Raw genomic sequence first — 18,349 nt, 5'->3', positions numbered from 1 at the left:
CAGAGAGAGTGTTGACCTCATCGAGAGGTTTACTTAACTCGGCGGTGACAATTATGTCTCTGGTGGCTCTTCCTATGAAGTCAGACGGATTGGAAGAGCATGGGGGTGGTCATGAGATCACTGGATAGGGGTGTGTGGCGCTCCCAATGTCATTGCAAAAGTCCAAGTCTTTAGAGTCCTGGTGTTTCCTGTTTTGCAAGACATGGACGCTACCCAGTGACTTGAGACAAAGACTGGACTCCTTTGGTACTTGTCATCCTTGGGTGCCGCTGGTTTGACTTTGTGTCAATCGAGCAGTTACTCATGGAGTCCTGAATGAGGCTCATTACCTGCATTGCGAGGGAGTGTCAGTTACAACACTACGACCATGGCTGGTCTGGCATGCAGGATCTTCTTTGTTGAGGACCCAAGTGGCTGGACCAGGCCAAGGGGATGCCCATGAAACACCTGGCTACAGAAGATAGATGGTCTTTTCCGGAGAGTGGGACTGGACTACATGTCTGCCTGGGGGGTTGCCAACCAGGATCCCAAGCTGTTTTTTCGTGTGGTGGGTTTGGCAAGGCGATGTACCAGTGCATGCTCCCCAACCTGATCCGACCTGGTCTAATTCATTCACTGTGATTGTTGGACTCCATCCAGCCTGTGCCTTGTCATCACTACTGTTTGTGGTTTTCAAAGACAGGATGTCAAGGTGCAATCCACGGATGTGAGGGCGCCCAGGTAGGGAGGCTAGGGGTGGCATTTTTGGTTTATGTAGATGATGTTGTCCTCTTTGCCTCATCTGACTCTGATCTTTGGGAGGCATTCGAACAACTTGCTACCGAGCATGATGAAGCAGGGCTATGAGAATCAGCACCTCCAAGTGCGGAGCGATAAATCTCACTTGGAAAAGAATACCTTGCTCTCTCCAGGTACTTGGTATACAGTATTGGGTGAATTTATTTTCACTGTAAGTGGTCATCTGCTGGCTACATCTGGCTTTGACTTTAAACATGACTGGGGCAGTTTGCCACCAAGTGTGAAGCAGCCACAATGAGGATCATCACCTCCAATTCCAAGGTCATGGTTCTCATTTGGAAAAGGATGGATTGCTCTCTCTGCCCTTGCTCTGCCCTTAGAGGAGGATCTTGTTCATGAGCAATAGAAGAAAGGTACATGAGATCGAAAAGCAGATTGGTGAAACAGCGGCTGTTCTGAGGGTGCTGTGCCAATCTGTGTTAGTGAAGTAGGAGCTGAGTCTAAAGACAAAACTCTTGGTTTTCTGGTTAATCTACATACCTATTGTCACTTAGGGTCATGAGCTAATGGTAATGACCAAAAGAATGAGATCACAAGTACGAGTCTCAGAAATGAGGTTTGGCTGCCACTCCATGAAAGGGTAAGAAGGTCAGCCAAATGTAGTGTAGTGAGCCAAGAGGTGTAGCTATTGATTTACTGGCAGATCAACAATATTACCCAGAAAAACGCTGTATCAGCACATGGTCCCAACCTCCCCCTCTTCTTCCTATGGTCACAGACTGTGGGTAGTGACCAAAAGCACTAGATCGCAGATACAAGCAGCACAAATGAGCTTCTTCACAGGCTGTCTGGGCTCAGCCTTAGAGATGAGGTGAGGAGCTCAGACATTCAGAAGGATCTTGGTTTACCGGCTGATCTACATCCCTGTTGTCACTTATGGCCATGAGCTGAGTGTAATGACCAAAAGAAATGAGGTTTGGCTGACACTTCCTGAATGGTTTAGAAGCTCAGAAATTTGGGAGAGCCTCAGAGTAGAGTCTGGATCAAGAAGAGCCATCTGAGGTGGTTTTGTCTTTTGTAAGGATTCCCACCCCCTCCTGGGTAGCTCCTTCCTGATCTTCTCTGGGCATTTCCTACTAAACAGAGACCCTACAGCATTTCCCTTGTTTGGCTTGGAAATACCTTAAAATTCCCCTGGAAGAGCTGCAATCTGCATCTGGGGACACTGAAGTCTGAGATATCCTGCTTGGCCTGCAGCCACCATGACTCATACTAGGAAAAGTAGTTCAGAAAATGAGATGAAATGAGATGTATGCTATTCCTCCATCATTACAGTTCCCGAACCTGCTTAATCCAACCCTGTGTGTTTAATGGAATACTTCACCCAAAATTAATCATTTTGTATCTGTTACTTGTCTCTTATTGTTTGTAGTGATGGCTGAAAAAAAATCTTAATGTCATGATTTGGAGGACAACTCAACTTCAAATACAGGAGGCTTTGAGATTTCTTCATTAATATTTTGTTTACTGCTTGTCACTTATGGGTCTCGGTTGAAATGTTTTATCTGTATTACATGAAATCATGACATTAAAAATTCTCAGTCATTACAAAAAACTGTTATGTTTTACCCATGGTTCCTTCCCTGGTTTATGTTTCTATTTCCTTTCTTTGCTTTTCATTGATTGTTCTATTTAAATCATTTATTGTGATTGTTTCTGTTATTATTGTTCTGTCCATTCATTAAGTATTTTATCATTATGTTTACTGTGTACTGTTTATGTACTGTTTCCTTAAATGACTTTATGTTCCTCATGTTTTAAGGACGGAACCTCAAGAGAGGGGATGACTCCTTGCATTAGTACTACGTATTACCTCCAGCCCCAGTAAAGGAAGTCTGGGAAGTGGAGTCCTTTGCGGTTCATTGAATGTGCTGCGGTGGGGTGCTGGATCTTCTCTGTGAATATTGGTTTGTTTCTTTGGATTTTCTTGTTTAGTCTGCTCTTTTCACTCTGTTTTCGAAGGATTTCACCTAAAGATGTATTGGGTGGGGCTTGTTTGCTTTTGATTACCTTCTCAACAACTCCTTTTGTCTCTTATTTTTGCTCTTTAGTGCATTTTGTTATATTTCTTTCGGTTTTTGTAAATTAAGATTTTTTGTTGCTTGTCCATTTTCAAGCCAGGGGTTTACAGTAATCCCTTCCCTTATGGGGCTATTTGATTATACTGTACATTGGAATTGTGGTTATATCTTTGTGAAGTTTTGAAGACAAAGCCCCTGTGGCCAAGTGTAAGCCTGCCATTTGAGTAGCCACAGGCTGCTGACAAGTGATCTTTTTCTGGGCAGGCTAGTTTGGATTCTGGCCTGCTTATGGTAAAATTTTTGCATGTCTTGCTGAACTTTGGCCATTTCGTATACTGTAAACAATGCAAGTTAAGTAACAGATAGAAAAAATACAATTTTTGGGTGGAGTATTCCTTTAAAGATATATGTCCATTCACTTCGTAACTGAATTAGATGATCCCCTCCTAATGATTTCTAGCTGTTAAACAGGAATGAAGTGCATATCTCCATCTTGTCCTTCGCAGGGGCCAACGGTCCACTTATTGTTGGCCAATTTTAGATTTCTTTCCATATACAAAAACACTTAAGAAAAGTCTACAGGCTACTCTTCTTCATTGCAAAATGTTTACATCTGCGCATAGCTTATTAGAGCCGGGCATGGGACATTATTAGCAATTCCTGCTTACGGCTCTATTTTTAGAAGCTGGTTTGAAGTGGGCACAGGAAGCTATTAGTATCTTCTCCATTTCGCTTTACTTCGCAAATGACACAAAAATCAACACATATCAGGCAATTAAAGACAGATTAATTAATTAATGATAGAAAAACTCTCTTCATTTGTGTAAATCTGATTTTCTTTCTAATTAATTATCTCTGTCTATTGCTGCCATGGCACAGACGCGGGAGTCATTACCATGCACTCCATTTCTCGCTGTCTCTGTCTGTTCTTCAATTTAAAGCCTGTTAGGCATAACTCCAGATCTCCTGCATTTTGCTATCCCTGGAGATCTTTTTTTTTTTCTTTGCACATCCAGTACTTAATCCAGAACAGCATATATTAAAGTCGCAAACTGAATAATGCAGCTAAACAATGAGCGGAAATATATAATACACAGCTATGCATATGTATGATTTTTTTATATAAAGTGGATTCAGAACGTAGTCAGACCCCTTCACTTTCTGCACACTGTATTTTGCCGTTGATGTAGTTTTAAATGGATAAAGCTGCAATTTTTTTCCCCATCAGTCCACACTCAACAACCCATAATAACCCAAACTGAAAGCATATTTCAAAACAGGCTTGCAAATCGGTTTAAAATCAAAGCCTGACATTTTGATTTCTTCTTTGATGGCAGACGCATACATTCAATAGCAAACAAACTGTCCTTCATTTTACCTCCTGCTAATTTCGGCATCGTGTTACCCCAGAGGCGCTATGCTACTTTACTTCTGTATTTTGCATGTTTTGTGCATATAAAGTTAGACTACTGCCAAACGTCCGTGTCTGAGTTCCATTCATTTTACAAGCGCACCATCAGCGTTACATTCTGAGCGTGAATGACGCACTTGGCAAGTGTTTTCTGGTCACATGACTTTTAGCGCACCATCCTGTCAAGTACAGGCAATGGCTAGTAGAGGTGGGAGAACATGACGATTAACCTGTGACATCCCGAACTCAAATCTGATCAATTTCAAGTGTACTAGCAAATGTCTGTGCTTGGAAGGATTCATGGTGTACGCCTGAAAATAAAGCTGCCAAGATAAAAAAAAATTTTTTAGAAAAAGTTATAAAATGATGTGTACGAGGGAGGACCCAAAACTAATGAGAGTTTAAAATAAAATTAAAAAAACTGTATATTTCTCTAAACATTTCCAAAATTTAATCCCCATTAAACTACTCCTGAGACAAAATACACTTGTCCCACCGCTCTTTCCGTTGTTCTGAAACTCTTGCAAAGTGATACCCTTCAGTGCCGTTTGCTTCTCTACATCCTGAAAACGCTTTCCTTTAAGGTCCCTCTTCATTCTTGGAAACAAGAAAAAATTGCAGGATACCATGTCCGAGCAGTATTTGGGGTCGGAATCGTTGTCATCGCGTATTTTGTGAGAAACTGCCATACACTCAATGCTGTGTGGCTGGCAGCGTTGTCTTGATGCAGAAGCCACTCTCCTGATCTCCGCAATTCGGGTCGTTTTCTCTGCACTGCATCGCGCAATCGCTTGAGCACTTTAAGGTAAAGACCCTCGCCTGGCTCAAAGTTTCTTCTTTGGAAGCCTCTCGAAGCATCGTGAGTGTGTCTGCTACTGTTTCCCCAAAAGGAAACAGAACTTGATGTAAACACGTTATTCTTTCATTTCTGCCATCACAAAATCGATGATGATGGCAACAGAGGATCAAGAAAAAGAATTACGTTGATCTTACAGACCTTTCCCCAAGGATGCCACCTGGACAAATAATGCAGAGGGCAGTCTAGTACTGTATATGCACATGGCCAGCAAACATCAGAACTAACTCCCCTCCAGCTTCCAGAATAAAAAGTCTTGTTATTTTTGGGTCCCTCCTCGTATTTTCTGTATAAAGACACATCTGAGTGATTCTTTGTTCAAATTCTAATCCCTACAATTTAAAAGTATCAAGAATTGAGTGTGCAATTGTCGCCTGTGAATGAGCCGCAGAAATGTGCATTCTCGCACGTACAGTACAGTACATTTTCATGCTTACAAATCAGAGCATTATCTACCAGGCTCATAAATGGTATCTAATGCCCCGCCGGGACGAGAAGGGGGCACTGTCGCTAACGGTATAAATTCTCTCATCCACAGTGCCAAGAAAACCCACAGTGAGGGGTGTCCATTCCAGTTGAAATCCCATAAGACTCTCTGGAAGTCTGGAAGGAGGCGTCTCATTTTGACCTGAGGTTGCCCAAGGGAGGAGCTCCAAAGTCAGGGCCACTCCACTGAGAAATCTGATCTGTTGTAGACATTAAGGCTCTATTTTTAAGTACTATATTGTTTTCTGTTTTGCACCCTGAAGCACTTGCTTTGTTCAGTCTGGATGAACATTGCATTAAAAGGGCAACCCTGCTGCCACCCCGACATTCTTTGGACTCCCTCAAGTCTTTGCTTGTCCACCAGATATTGTGCATAGGGCTTACCGTATTTCCCAGAACTGAAAAGAGGATACAAAAATTAAAAAACAAGACGGATCAGCTGCTGGCTGTCTGCTAGCTGCTACCGAGCTACGTGATCTGCTTGTCGCGCTGCGCGTCGATCATTTAAAAGCCGGTACAGCAGCTGTCCTTTTGTCTCACTTGTCTCGTGGAACATTAAAGTGTCTCCGAGAAATTGTTTGTAAGTAAGGCGTGATGTGCAAGAAGTTTTGCGGGACTTGAAAGTGTCTCTCCCAGATGATCACGTTTCAACCAAGGAGCTTTTTATATAATAGATAGATATACTGTATAGGGGGGGAAATAAGTGTTTGATCCCCTGCTGAATTTGTAAGTTTGCTCACTTACGAAGAAATGAACAGTCTCTAATTTTTATGGTAGTTTCTTTTGAATGGAAAGGGACAGAATATCAGCCAAAAATCCAGAAAAACACATTACATAAAAGTTACTGTATAAATTGATTTGCATGTCATTGGGTGAAATAAGGATTTGATCCTCTACAACTCTGCCAGAATTCTGGCTCCCACAGACTGGCTGTGTGCCCATGTGGCACACAGATTTCAATCAATCAATCAATCAATCAATCAATGACAGATACTCCTGATCTCAACTCGTTATGTGTATAAAGCACACCAGTCCACAGAATCAATTTCTTCCATTCCAACCTCTCCAGCAACATGGGCAAGACCAGAGAGCTGTCAAAGGACGTCAGGGACAAGACTGTAGACCTGCTCAAGGCTGGAATGGACTACAAGACCAACGGCAAGAAGCTTGGTGAGAAGGTGACATCTGTTGGTACGATTATTCAGAAGTTAAAGAAATATGAAATGACCATCAATCGCCCTTGGTCTGGAGCTCCATGCAAGATCTTGCCTCATGGCGTGAGGGTGATCATAAGAAAGGTGAGGGATCAGCCCAAAACTGCACAGGAGGAGCTTGTTAATGATCTGAAGGCAGTTGGGACCACAAACGCCAAGTAAACCATTGGTAACACACTATGCTGTAATGGATTGAAAGCTTGCAGTGCTAGCATGGTCCTCCTGCTCAAGAAGGCACATATACAGGCCCGGATGTTCACTGGCAAACTTAAGATGGGCTTACCACGCAATATGCTTCTTGCACGAGATTTACAACATTTAAAAGACCGAGCCCCGGCCCGCCTAACGGCTCTGTCCTCTCTCCCTCAGAATGCGTCTGCTCCAGTCACTGCTTCCAAGCCATTGAACTCTCTTGATGAGGAAGACTTTGTGTTCTTTTGACCTGGAGATGGGAGCTGGACCACCATGTTTAACAGTTACAACCTGTGTACTTTTCTGCCGTTGTCAAACCGCTTCTCGATAAGGTCTTGTGTTTGTACCTGCCAGTTCAGCAATAAAGATTTTGTTCCTTGGAGACCCGTTCAGTTTTCTAGTCTCCTAGTTAAGTGTCTAAGATCATGCCATTGGCAGTGCTATGCAAGGGAACTACTGAACTGAACATTAGGGATGATTGCCACCGTTATGGGCAACTAACCAGCAGCGACATAAGTCACAATATTTATATACTAAACAGATTATAACACTTTCGAAATGGGTTTAAAAATGGATAGATGCTGTAAAAGAAGCGAGCTTACCAATTAGTGGAGTAATCGCTGAAGTAAACACAGAACTGCTTTGCACAACAAAGGTCATCCCTGCGCCCACCACCATGGCCATGTATCCGGTTAACCATCCAAATGGATATGGGAAATCTGAGAAAAGGACACAAGACAAATGATGAGTTACAGGTAGAAGCGTTCCTGCTCTGGATTGAACTGGGACCTTTAATTGGGTCAGATGTTCCATCTTCTGCTAGGCTCCCATTTTTTTCATTTGATGTGCTAGCTGCTTTTATTGGGCTATGAAGGTCAAGCAGTGAAGGCTCTCACCTGTATTGATGACCTTTTGAATCACTTTAGCCACCTGTCCCTTCAGCACAGAGTTGAGCAGCTTGACCAGCAGAACCAGGCAAGTGCATAAAACCACCAGTGAGGCTGCCAAAAGGATGAGGCCGACCACCAAGTCAGACATGCTGGAGTTCACAAACAGGTGCTTACCTGGAGAAAACACAAGAGGCAACCATTTCAGCTCTTTTAGCCAAATGACAGCTTGCAGAAGTTGGAAGGAACTTTTCACTCAGACTGAAAGATAATTTGAGCTCCATTAGAGTCGGTCGTTCTTTCCTCTGTGGCTACTCCACGTAGCTAGCGCTTGTTATTTTTACTGCTCCCTTCATGTTTCATTGTGCTTTATTTTTGATCCCTTTAATTATAAGGAATTTCCATATAGAATTGAATTTGAGTTTGCTAGATCAAAAAGATGGTCAAAAATAAAGTGCATTGTACAGAAGAAGTGCTCACCATGAAGAAAGTTGTAAAAATTAAATTGTCAATGTGTAATGACACTCCTAAGACTCTTTAAGAAATAAAAGATTAAATAAAAGAATCTGTTATGGATCTTACTGAACTGAACTCGAACTTTATTGCCAGGCAACATGATTGCTAGGAATTTCCCTCAGTGGTCCATCCATACACTTACTTAACAAGATACATGAAATTAAGCAATGCAATACGCAAAACATGACACCACCAAAACATGGACATATAAAACAATATAGTGTGGCACGCGGCTGGGGGTAGCACCCAGCCGGGACACCCAGGAGGACTGGACCACAAGGGGGTGACTGCCCTGGCTGCTTTGGGGACCACGGGTAGAGAGCATTGAAGCTCAGCCCTGTAGGGGCCTATGGTCACCGCCAGGGGGCGCCCCAGTGCCTACAGAGCCCTGGACCTCAGCACTTCCACTACACCCGGAAGTGCTGGAGGGGAAGAGGATCAGGGACACCCGGAGTGCTTCCAGGTATGCAGCCGGCACTTCCACCACATTGGGGAGTGCCGGTGGAAGATTGCCGGGAAGCACCTGGAGCACATCCTGGTGACCATAAAAGGGGCGCCTCCCTTCATTCAAAGCCAGAGTCGGGTGAGGAGGAGGACGGAGCTTGGTGAAGAGGAGTAGTGGCGGCCTGAAGACTAAAGGCATTGAGTGTGAGGCCTGGACTTTGGGGAGTCTTGGGGGTTTTGTGCACTTATTGCTATAAATAATAGTGACTGTAAATAAATATGTGGTGGTGCTTAAACATGTCTGCCTGTCTGTGTCCAGGGCTCGTTCCACAATAGTAAAGTCACAACATTTTAGACCTCCCAGATTTTCTCAGATACAAAGTATAGGGAAAGTATTGGAATCCTCTAAAAATTCCATTTTGAGATTTTGATGAATATCGACATTTTAGACCTCTCTGCGTCCAAAAATACCATTTTTGGTGTTATGTCTATGTGTCTGTCTCTGTATTTGTTTGTGTGTGTAAACATGATAACTTGATTACACTTTCACTGAGGTCAACCAACTTTTGCATACAAGTATTAGGTACAAAACGTAGATTTCTATCAACTTTTGGGCTATTTCTGTTAACCGGAAGTGGTACTTTACCTTCTATGCATGCGGCTGCAGAGTCCGATTTATTCAACTTTACTTTTATAATAATTGTTCAATATATTGTTGATTTGATTTGTTGTTAATGGCTCTTTAATGTACACAATATAAAAATATAATCATTGTCTTGCAGTTTACTCCTCAAATATCCATCTCCATGTCTGAGTATACGAGAAAGTCGAGGGGAGACCACTCCTGATTATTTTGCCTCTGTGCTTTTGTCTTTTGACCATTCTTAGGATTTCACATTGAGACTGTGTTTGCTTTTGGGGTTACTGATTTTGTAGGCATCGGCTTCTTTGCCTTTTGTGTCATGGAGCATCTTGGCAAAAAAAGAACATTTTATTTATAAATATTCTAGGTTGGCCTTTTTTGTGACTAGCCTGGGTTTGATGGTTTTCCTCCCTCTTGTGGGTATTTTGAGTAATTTTTGGGACTTATCATGCTGAGGAACACCAAGTTCACAATAGTAGTTGTCTCCTATTTAACTTCTCAAAGGATTTCATGAGGCCAAGGGTGTGAAGTTGCTAAAAAACTTTGCATGTGTGATTTTTTGGTAATTGATTAATATTTGCCTGTTTCCAGATTCTGGGCACCTGCTGTAAATCTAAGGACATTTCAAATACAGTATGTAGCAGCTACACTTTATGAAAGGAGCTACGTAAAATAAAATGGTCATTGTTTCATTACTCTACATCTGATTAAAAATACAAAGAGGAGTGCACCATCATGCCATTTTTCAATCCCATTTATCCTGAACAGGATCATGTGGAATCTGGAACCTATCCCAGGAAGCACTGGGCACAAGACAGGGCAGCAGTCATAACAGGGTGAACACTCAGACATCTGGGTCCAATTTAGTATTACCAATCCACCTAACCTGTGGTCTGTAAGAAGAAACTGATACGGGGAGAACATGCAGACTCCATGCAGGGTGCACCCAGGATTTGAAGGCTGGTTTCCTTGTTGTTAAACAAAAGTGCCACCACTGCCCCACCATGATGTCCATCATACTATGTTTGCCTGTTTAAATAGATTGAAGTCCTCACTTACACTTTTCAGTGTTGATCTCATGGCTCTGGTTGATGCTCATCCAGGTTACGTTCCCCTCTTTCCAACACGACTGTGAAGCACTGCAGTTCACCGGGTTGGCCACGCTAATATTAAAAGTGGACTGTTGAATAACAGACAATGGGAAATAAGTCATGTGACAGAGAAATAAAGTAATACAGTAACACTTTTGATGATTAAATAAAACAGTCATAGCTGAAACTGAAGAAGGAATAAGACAACTGCACAAGAATTTAATCAAGAAGCTGGTTAAGTCTGTAGATGATACCAAACAAGGTGGAAGGGCAAATAATGTAGACAGCTTTAAGGCTTAGACAGATTTGTAATGGGTAAAATTTAAGTATTACATATAGGAAGTACACATGTTAGGTTTGAATATACAATGGAAGGTCTGAAAATCCAAAGTAACCCTTATGAGAAGGACCTGAGAGTCATAGTGGACTGTCTACATCAAGACAGTGGACAGAAGTCATTAACAGGGCTAATAAGATGATGGGTTATCTCGCATGATGTGTAGAGTGCAGTAGTCTCTCCATCTCCATGACCCCCTGCTGATGAACGAAATCCGCAGATAATATCCTATAATATACAGTCAATCTAATAAGGAAATCTAATGAAGTATGGTAATGTAAAGAAGATTCTGAGAATCTTATGTCACTTATAGATGGTGACTGACTTATGTGTGTTCCAAATGAAGGGTCCTGAGAAATCTTGAGACGTAAGCAGCCATTGAGATGAATGGTGTTCACTGGGTCACGGTGGTTTGTGTATCTAAAATGATTTGCACTCATAGCAATAGCCTGCTTATGTATATGAATATCATTATTTGCTTTTATATATATATATATATATTGTGGTCCCCGGCCGGACGTGAGGAGGGCTTGTGCCTCCTCCAGACCGCGAGGGGGCATACGTCCTGGTTCTGTTGGGGACCATGGGTCGAGGGCATGGAAGCCCTACCCTGTAGGGGCCCGTGGTCACCGCCAGGCGGCGCTCCGATGCCAGTTTATCCCGTGTGGTCCTCGGCCGGGGCTGGAGCCCGGCCGGGACGCCTTAGAGGACCAGAGGAGGGCGTGTGCCTCCTCCAGACCGAGTGGGGGCGTCCGTCCTGGTTATGCAGGGGGCCTCGGGTAGGGGGCTTTGAAGCCCAGCCCTGTAGGGACCCGTGGCCACCGCCAGGCGGCGCCCCAGTGCCTGTTTATCCCGGGAGCCCGGCACTTCCACCACCCCAGGAAGTGCCGGGGGGAAGACGACCGGGGAGACACGGACGGCTTCCTGGTGCGCAGCCGGCACTTCCGCCACACAGAGGTGTGGCCACCGTTAAGTGCCGGGAAGCAGCTGGAGCCCATCCGGGTTCCCATAAAAGGGGCCGCCTCCCTCTAGTCATTGGTGGATGTCGGGAGGAAGCAGACAGAGCTGGAGAGAGGACAGGAGGCGGCCAGGAAGGCACAAGAGACTGTGGGCCCTGACATTGGGGAAATCGGTGCAAGAAGGCACTGGGGGTGCACGTGAGCAATTTGTAAATAATATTATTGTAAATAAACGGTGTGTGGGTGGCCAGGGCCAGCGTTCAAAATATATATATATATATGAATATTATCATCTATATGTTACAGTCCTGAATTTTCCTTCTTTTCATTCATTGCTTGCCCTTCTTGGGTCCTACCAGAAGAAAGGCCTAAGAAAGCCCTTTTTTATTACAGAAACATCTAGAAAACAGAGAGCAAAACTCCTAGCTAGACACTGATTGGCTTATTGTATCATTCACTTGTACTTATGTGGCTGATGCCTTTATATGCCAACATTTTTGATACAAGTGGTTAAATTTCTTTTGGTTTGCTAACTGGAGCACTGGCAGGTCAGGTGAGTTGCTCAGGGTCAGCAGGATTTGAACCCACAACCTCACGGTTTGAAGTCTGAAGCCTCAACCACCACACCACACCAGCTGCCTATCAAAACAACGTTATCCTAAAGTTCCAGAAAGTGTTACCATATCCTGGCGTTTTGAGACCCCACCACTGCTGGACCCCAGATTCCAGTAGATTTGCTCAACACTGGATCCTTTGAGTTGCTGCCCTCAGTAGCCATCCACCTCCAGACTTCTGCACACTCCTACAACATATGGTGAGGACAACAGCAGGAGCACCAAAAGCTCTTCAGATGCCTGCCCTGTTTACCTCCGTCGACTTTTGACTTGGATCGCCTGACAGATCGCCTTCATTTAAGCTAAGTATGAAATTGTTATTGGCATTCTGATTCACTTGGGCTGTTGATGTGGTTATTTTGTTACCATTGTGGTTTTGAGGTTTCAGAGCTTTCCTCAGTGTGATTTCACCTTTGAAGATGATTCATCTGAGGACACAACAGCCAAGATAAAACTGATGACAACATGGAAATTGGGTTTGCTATTTTCTGAGAGGACAGTACCTGATGATGTTAATGTTCTACAGAAAGCAAGGCCAGAGAGACAAAGGGCAAGACTGAGCAGGATAACAGTAATGATGCCCTGATAATAAACCTAAAGTGGGAAGAAGGGTGTCACTGTGGAAGAGAACCAACCTGCCTTGGAGTAGAAATGGCAGTGTTTGACACGTGGCTTTTGTAAGTGGATAGTTTGGACAGGCAGTGAAGTTGTCCCCAGAAGCCCGATGCTGATATTCCCCAGGTTCCCACTTACCATGTAAGCTCTGGATTTGCACCAGACCCTCACCAGACTCTTATTTCGCAGACTCTCATCTCCTGTTGCAATTCCGGTTATGACTGATTGATCCAGCTATCAGAGAGAAAGTTGTATCTAATTATAATCCCACATAAGCGATCAGATATTTGCTGTGGTTTATGGCTATAATTGATCCATCCATCCATTTTTGTAAACCCACGGGTCCAGATAAGGAGTACAGGAGCCGATCATAACAAACAAAGGACGCCTGGACAGTGAATGGTGAACTCATCCACAATTAGCAAATGGCTCATCTCCACAGAGTGGACTCCTGACTGCATCTAGTCGGTAGTTTTCAACCTCACACATGAGTTCCACCAGAGACCTTGCAGTACGTTCCACATCCCAAAGGCCACTTTCCTTTATACCAAGGTCTAGTAAGCCTGGGTCGACGCCACTTTTGCTTGTCACCTGACTGGTACGCCGCTTGACCCTCACTTTTCGCTTATAGTATGCTGGATTATTCCTTTAATGTTCCCAAGATTAGGACTACATTTACTTCTTTAGCTGCTGTCTGGTCAACTAGGCCCACAGGTAATCTTGCTTTCCAAGTTTCTAACATTATATAAATAAACTGTTAGGTTGTAAGTAAAGTGTTAGGTTGTATCATAAACACGATTGAATATAAATTGAGGGATGTTATGCTCAGACTGTATAACATGCTAGGGGGACCTCATCTTGAGTATTGTGTGCAGTTCTTGTCACCGCGGTACAAGAAGGACATTGCAGCTCTTGAAGCAGTGCCTCCCAGGACTTAAGGATAACTTTGGTATTTTTCAAGTTAAAAATATTTCTTCACAATCTTAATATATATTTGTTTGCCACACAAAATTGCATTCTAAGCATCGGTAAAATGTTTATTCATCCCTACAATGTGACCTACTAACAAGGTGTCACGTTGGAGTGGTCTGAAGGGGCTTAACTGAGACACATTTCTCTTGATATCACATACACTATATTGTCAATTGTATTGGGACCCCCCCTTGGGACCCCCCCCCTCCAAATCATTGAATTCCGGTGTTCCAATCACTTCCATGGCCACAGGTGTATAAACGCAAGCCCCTAGGCATGCAGACTGCTGGCTTCTACGGCCATTTGTGACAGAATGGGTCGCTCTCAGGAGCTCAGTGAACTCAAGCATGGTACCATGATAGGATGCCTCCTGTGCAATAAGTCCATTTGGGAAATTTCCTCACTACTAAATATTCCATAGTCAACTGTTAGTGGTATTATAACAAAGTGGAAGTGATTGTGAACAACAGCAACTCAGCTGCGAAGTGGTAGGACACATCAAATCACAGAGAGGGGATAGCACATGCTGAGGTGTGCAGACGTTGCCAACTTTCTGCAGAATCAATAGCTACAGACCTCCAAAAGCTCAAGAACAGTGCAGCATAGAGAGAGAGCTTCATGCGATGGGTTTCCATGGCCGAGCAGCTGCATCCAAGCCTGACATCACCAAGTGCAATGCAAAGCGTCAGATGCCATGGTGTAAAGCCCACCGGCACTGGACTGTAGAGTAGTGCAGATGTGTCCTCTGGAGTGACAAACCACACAATCTGATGGACGAGTCTGGGTTTAGCGGTTGCCAGGAGAACGGTCCTCGCCTGACTGCCTTGTGCCAAGTGCAAAGTTTGGTGGAGGGGGAGATTATGGTGTGGGGTTGGGTTTCAGGGGTTGGGCTCGGCCCTTTGGTTCCAGTGAAAGGAACTCTTAATGCTTCAGCATACAAAGCCATTTTGGACAATTTCATGCGCCCAACTTTGTGAAAACAGTTTGGGGATGGCAACATGACTGCACGGGCACCAGTGCACAAAGCAAGGTCTATAAAGAAACTGATGAGCGAGGAACTTGAGTGGCCTGCACAGAGCCCTGACCTCAACCCAACAGACCACCTCTGGGATGAATTTGAGGGGAGACTGTGAGCGAGCCAGGCCTTCTCATCCAACATCAGTGCCTGACCTCACAAATGCTCTGCTGATCAAAAATTCCCATAAACACACTTCTGCACCTTGTGAAAAGCCTTCCCAGAAGAGGTGAAGCTGTTGGAGCTGCAAAAGGGTGGACCAAGTCCATATTAAGAATGGGATGTCATTAAAGTTCATGTGTGTGTAAAGGCAGGCGTCCCGATACTTTTCGCAATATTGTGTATTTAGTATAAGACCCACAAATCCTGCACATTAATAAGTCATTTTACTATCACATCAATATACAGTACCTCGCTGCACAGAGATGATAACCTATCCACTGATGTTTTAGAAATGTAACCAAGACCAAAAGAAGCCTTTGTTCAGGTCTTGTTACAGAGGAGTAAATGATTAACAGATGAGTTTGTGCAATAACTAAACTAAAGTGTTACCTATGTTTCTAATCTCAAGATGCTAAACCATATTTGATAATGTTTCTGGCTTGAAAAACAGATATATTTGGTAAGTTTTAATGCTGTTTTTCATGTTGAAGCTCCAGTACCGGACAAAGCACGCTACTTTATTTCTCAATATAAGTAAAACTAGGTGGCTTTGCCCCCTGCTCACGTTGCTCGCCAACCGCCTAGGCCGGCACTACGTGTTACCCTCTTTGCAGCTCTGGGGATGCGGATGTACAATTTAAACAGATTGTTATATTCATGGGAATTGTTACATATGAATAATAGAACTAACTATTTTACATTACAGTGAGTAATTAACCACAGTAAAAAATAGTAAAACGTAATAATTTGAAAGTAAATTATGTTTTATGTTGCGTTAAAGTTATTTGTTGCGTTACACGATTTTGTTCTGTTTGGTTTTGAAATTAACACGGAAATACATTTTAAACTTACACTTTTACTGTAAAACTTTTTGAATTTTTTGAATTAACTTTTTGTCAATATCGCATTGAATTTTGATTCCGTGTTTGGACTTTAATTGTGACAATGCAACATATTACTGCCCGTGAGTGAATTTCATTTCTTTCTCTCTAATAAATAAAATTACTTTTTCGAATGTTTGTTAATTGTCTTTGCAAAAGCTGTTCTAACGGGAAACTGTTAACGTTTTAATATGAATGGCATATCAAGATCTCCTTTGGTGTCTAATGTTATCCCCTGAAGATGTACTACATTACCTTTCTTGGATGCATCCTTCTTTCTACACTAATTCGTGCGGTGGAAGACAAGATGGTGTTAACGGTTGTAGATATTCTACAGGATATCGTAAGTTGATGTTTTCATCTTCCACACCATCACCACCAACTGTTTCAAAATAGTCTATTGATACGCATTTAACCAATTTGCTGCCTAACCGATCACAATTTTCACGTTAATTCATTTGACTTCATCGTTTCTCTGTGCTAGGATTGCCTGTGTACTCATTTCTTCTGTTGATAACACTTCGTGATGAAATTCTTCAATAAGATTTGGACATAATAAGTCTTCTTTATTTGGGAACTTAAAGTGAGGAAAACGTAAAAATTTATAAGAGCTGAGAGAGCAGGAACTGTGTTTGTCAAAAGCATTCACACGAATGAGAGGTGAGAGGGCCGTGTGCGTGGTTAAAAATGGTTAAGAGGAGGGCGGGACTTGAAAACATCTCATGGCCAAAGTCTCATCTCGCGGGATTTGAAATTATCTCTTTGAAAAAGTCTCATCTCAGGATTTACATTTATAATAGAGAGATATTCTTCACTTTCAATGGCAATTTCATGTGGTAAATTCATATACGCCATGACTGTGAATATGTTTGACTTGAAAAATACCGCACTGTTCCTTTAAGGATAAGAATGGGCTGCAACATTGAAATCTGTGTAGACCCGAGGAGATGAGACTGCAGGGGGGACCTCATCCAGATTTTCAGAATCCCCAAAGGCATCGATAAAGGAGATCCAGCAGAATTCTTTCAGCTCAACAGTGAGTTGCACACTCAAGAACATCAGTTAAAATGAAAGGGAAGTGAATTTAAAACTGATGCCAGGAAGCCCTTCTTTATGAGTTGTGGGACTTGGGAACAGACAACCAAGACATGGAGCTGAAGCAGAAAACTTGACAACCTTTGAAAAGAATCTGGAGGAGATATTGGGGACAGCTTAGCTACACAAGCAGGCTTGATGGACTAAACGGTCTCCTCTCATTTGTTAAATTTCTTACATTTTTATAAAATGCACATGTAGCGTAGTAACTCTGTAATAAACTAACCAGGGCTTAAATAATGGATGGATGGATGGACGTATATATATTTGTGTCTGTTGGTACAGATGCACATAGGGTCATTATAAATAGATTAATTATCATCACATATACAGAAAATTAATCTATGTGGAAATCATGCTATTGTGTATTATTTGTTTCAATTATGCAGTACAAAAATAAGTATAATCACTGACGTTTTAAAATTTTTAATGACTTCTTCAATTGTAGTTTCCTTAAGCACTCATTGTCTCTTAATTGCTGATATGGAGACTTGCCTGTATGATGAGCTTAGTGAAAGGCTCCGTAATAACTTTAAGCAGTTCCGGCGCATCCTCTCCACTTTCTAGCTTGAAGCTTTCCACTACTGTCTTAGTGAGCCAATTCAAAAAGCCACTGGCCACTTCGATAGGCAACAGAACCAGTACTGAAAGCCAGTTGAAGCAATCGTGGACAGTTGCTCCAGCGAATGCCCTGAAAAAAAGAAATGGAGTGTTGAGACAAGGCTGGAAGTGCCTTCAAAGTACGTATAGAAGGGGCTGGGATGATCGGTGGCAACTTTATCAGACAGAAGGACAGAGGGAGACCGACTCCTGGAACCAGGTGTCCTTCCCTTGTACATTGGGTAGTAGCATCCCTCTTGTATAGCTCCCATTTGGACAGGGAGTTGAAGTTCTGGTGGGCCTGCCCTGTTGGGGTCCTTGGGTGTGACTGCTGGGTACAGGCTCCCCTGTTCCCAAGACGTTCTGCCTGACCTAGGGATGCTTTTGGGGTCACATATTCTGGGAACAGCTTAAAAAGAGTTCATCTGCCTCACTCAGGGAGTCAGAGTTGGGAGTGGAGATGGACAACACTCATCCGGAGAGGAGCGGAGGAGAACAAGGAAGGACAGACACACATACAGAAGGAAGGATTGTGTTGTG

At 43.0% G+C, this 18,349-nt stretch overlaps 1 protein-coding gene across 1 annotated transcript in view; it reads right to left on the bottom strand.

Annotated features, from left to right (window-relative positions):
* slc34a1b (solute carrier family 34 member 1b) overlaps positions 1-18,349 on the bottom strand; it is a 41,129-nt gene that overhangs the window by 11,791 nt on the left and 10,989 nt on the right. Inside the window, exons 6-10 of the mRNA XM_039774919.1 lie at positions 17,705-17,900; positions 13,223-13,318; positions 10,528-10,648; positions 7,875-8,042; positions 7,581-7,697 (exon numbers count right to left, since the gene is read on the bottom strand). Coding sequence (XP_039630853.1) covers positions 7,581-7,697; positions 7,875-8,042; positions 10,528-10,648; positions 13,223-13,318; positions 17,705-17,900 — 698 coding nt within the window. The remainder of the gene's footprint in view (positions 1-7,580; positions 7,698-7,874; positions 8,043-10,527; positions 10,649-13,222; positions 13,319-17,704; positions 17,901-18,349) is intronic.

The sequence above is a fragment of the Polypterus senegalus genome, chromosome 13, assembly GCF_016835505.1.
Source record: "Polypterus senegalus isolate Bchr_013 chromosome 13, ASM1683550v1, whole genome shotgun sequence".
Lineage (NCBI taxonomy): Eukaryota > Metazoa > Chordata > Cladistia > Polypteriformes > Polypteridae > Polypterus > Polypterus senegalus.
This window is presented reverse-complemented; position numbering and strand designations above follow the sequence as displayed.